This window comes from Tupaia chinensis, unplaced genomic scaffold (genome assembly GCF_000334495.1).
Source record: "Tupaia chinensis unplaced genomic scaffold, TupChi_1.0 Scaffold138631_1, whole genome shotgun sequence".
Classification (NCBI taxonomy): Eukaryota; Metazoa; Chordata; class Mammalia; order Scandentia; family Tupaiidae; genus Tupaia; species Tupaia belangeri.
In genome coordinates this window covers 54-2,241 of record NW_006198524.1, presented here as the reverse complement: position 1 = coordinate 2,241, position 2,188 = coordinate 54, and the positions used below count along the sequence as shown (strand labels likewise).

Genomic DNA, 2,188 nt, shown 5'->3' with positions numbered 1-2,188 from the left:
CTATAGACAAGGATCTGGGACACAGAAAGAGAGAAACGCTTCCATGTGCAGTAAGCACACCCCTACGGGGATGAGAACCTGCCACAGAACAGAAGGGTGTTGGTTCTGTTGTGCCTGATGAAGAAGAGGAAGAGGTGGTCAGCAGAGAAGTGAGGTCTGGAGACCAGGCAATATTCTACCAACAAAACCGCCGAAGCTGCTGCTGCCTCAGTGCCTTCCTCGTTCACCTCCACAAAACTCTTGTGCATAAACTTGGACAGACACAGATCAGTCTCAGCTGCCATTGCTGACAAGTCAGCCTTGCCCTGGGCGAAGGCATCGACTATTCCCAAATGCTGAAGCACAGATTCCATGTCGTAATTCTCCTGCAGCTTAAATCTCGGGAGGAAAACTTCAACATTGGTACTCTTCATACACTCTGGCTTGGTCCAGGCCATCAGTTTCTCAAAAGTGAGGTTTTCTTCCACCTGAAAGACCAGAATTAGACTTTAAGTGTCAGACTTTACTGAGATTGTACAAGCACACACTGTACTCACACCCATGCTGATACCCACATCTCCTGGTTGTTGACGGACTGCCCGGAAGTGGTGTGCTCTGCTCTTCACCATGAGTCCCATGTGCTATTCCAAATACCACTTCTGTGGCAAGTAGGGAGACTCCAAGAAGCCCACAGACAGGAAGACTGTGACTGTCCTTTCCTCCCAAAACACTTCCAAGAAATCATTTTTTAAAATATTTATTTATTTAATTCCATTTGTTATTATTATTTTTTAATTTGACCAGAGATAGAGAAAGAGGAAGTGAGAAAGCAAGCCGCCAGGTTCAGGAATCGAACCACAGTCAGCCACGTGAGACTCCTGCACCTTAACCACTGCACCACCTGTCAGCCCCTAATACTATGTTTTTTAAGTTTTGTTATTTATTTCATGAGAGAGAGTCAGAGACAGAAAGAGAGACAAAGACAAGCACCCTCAACAAGATCTCATGCTATAATCCCTCTCTCCCCAGCCTTTCAGCCTTCCATGATCACAAGCACCCTCAGAGTGTACGGGTCAACAGGAACCAAATCCTGATCTTTCAGGTCAGGTTTGACAGTACTGCACAACCATGTGACACCACCTCCAGGCCTCCAGGTTCTTATATTTTAGGTTTGGCTATAGGGCACTTGTGCTCGCTGAAGAGAGACACACAGAGAGAAGCGAGTAATCACCCCTTATGGGGAAGACCACACCACAATCCCTTCACCATTCTCTTCTCAAGATTCTGGGTGCACACACACATGCACCCCGTGTGTTTTTCAAGCTACCAGGTCTGGGCTCAAAGCATGTTGTTGGCCATGTGGGGTCTAGTCTTGTTAACCACCATGCTACAGCCTGGCCCAGTCCTTAGATTTTAAAATATGCCAATTGCAATGATTCTGACAATCATGGATCTCATTTATAAAGAGTTTACTGTTTGCCAGATAATCCTGCTAAGCTTGGTTCCTGGATTCTCCCCCAATTTATCCTCATATTAATCCTATCCAGAAAAGATTATTACCCCATTCAGAGGATGAGAAAACAGAGGCTGAAATTTAGTAAGGTCATGCAGATAACAATGGGCAAGCCAGCCTTGAGCAAAGGTTCTGTCCAAAGCCCAGTGCCCACACGGCGGGTTCTCCAACATGAAAGGCAAGGTCAGGAGGTGGAGGCAGTGCTGAGTAATGTCTGGGTAAGAAGGCAGTGGAAGATGTCACCCCCTTCTTGGCAGAAATGCAGAGTGGGAAGGCCCACCAACCCCCAACAGAGTCTCACTGAACTGAGATCCACGCCGTCGTCAGGCAGCAGAACCAGCATACTCAGCTCCTGCCCCGCATAGGGCAACTCCAGCAGCTGCGCCTGCACCTTGCTGACACACGCCATGTTGAAGGTCGCTTTCTGAAACATCATCTGCACCGGTCTTTGCTCCTTCTGATGACAATGAACACATAAACCAAATTTAAAACAGAGCGTTCAAGAGGCAAGTAATATTTTCATACAAGCTTCAGTGGGCTCCAGGATGCTGTCAACACCCATGAAAGAAACCACCATATTCATTGCCCACGGTTGTTTACAAATGTCAGCTCGGGAGACCAGCAGTTGGCATAATGACTATATCGCTGGACTCCCATGTAGTCAACTATAGTTTGAGTCCTGGACTCAGGTGCTTA

At 47.1% G+C, this 2,188-nt stretch overlaps 1 protein-coding gene across 1 annotated transcript; it reads right to left on the bottom strand.

Annotated features, from left to right (window-relative positions):
• Positions 1–62: 62 nt before the first annotated feature.
• LOC102468261 (serpin B9-like) lies at positions 63–1,949 on the bottom strand (the record flags this gene model as incomplete). Its single annotated transcript, XM_006161482.1, has 2 exons — positions 63–467; positions 1,794–1,949. Coding segments are annotated over 2 exons (561 nt in total), but the record flags the coding sequence as incomplete, so codon positions are not given.
• Between the last annotated feature and the right edge of the window lie 239 nt (positions 1,950–2,188).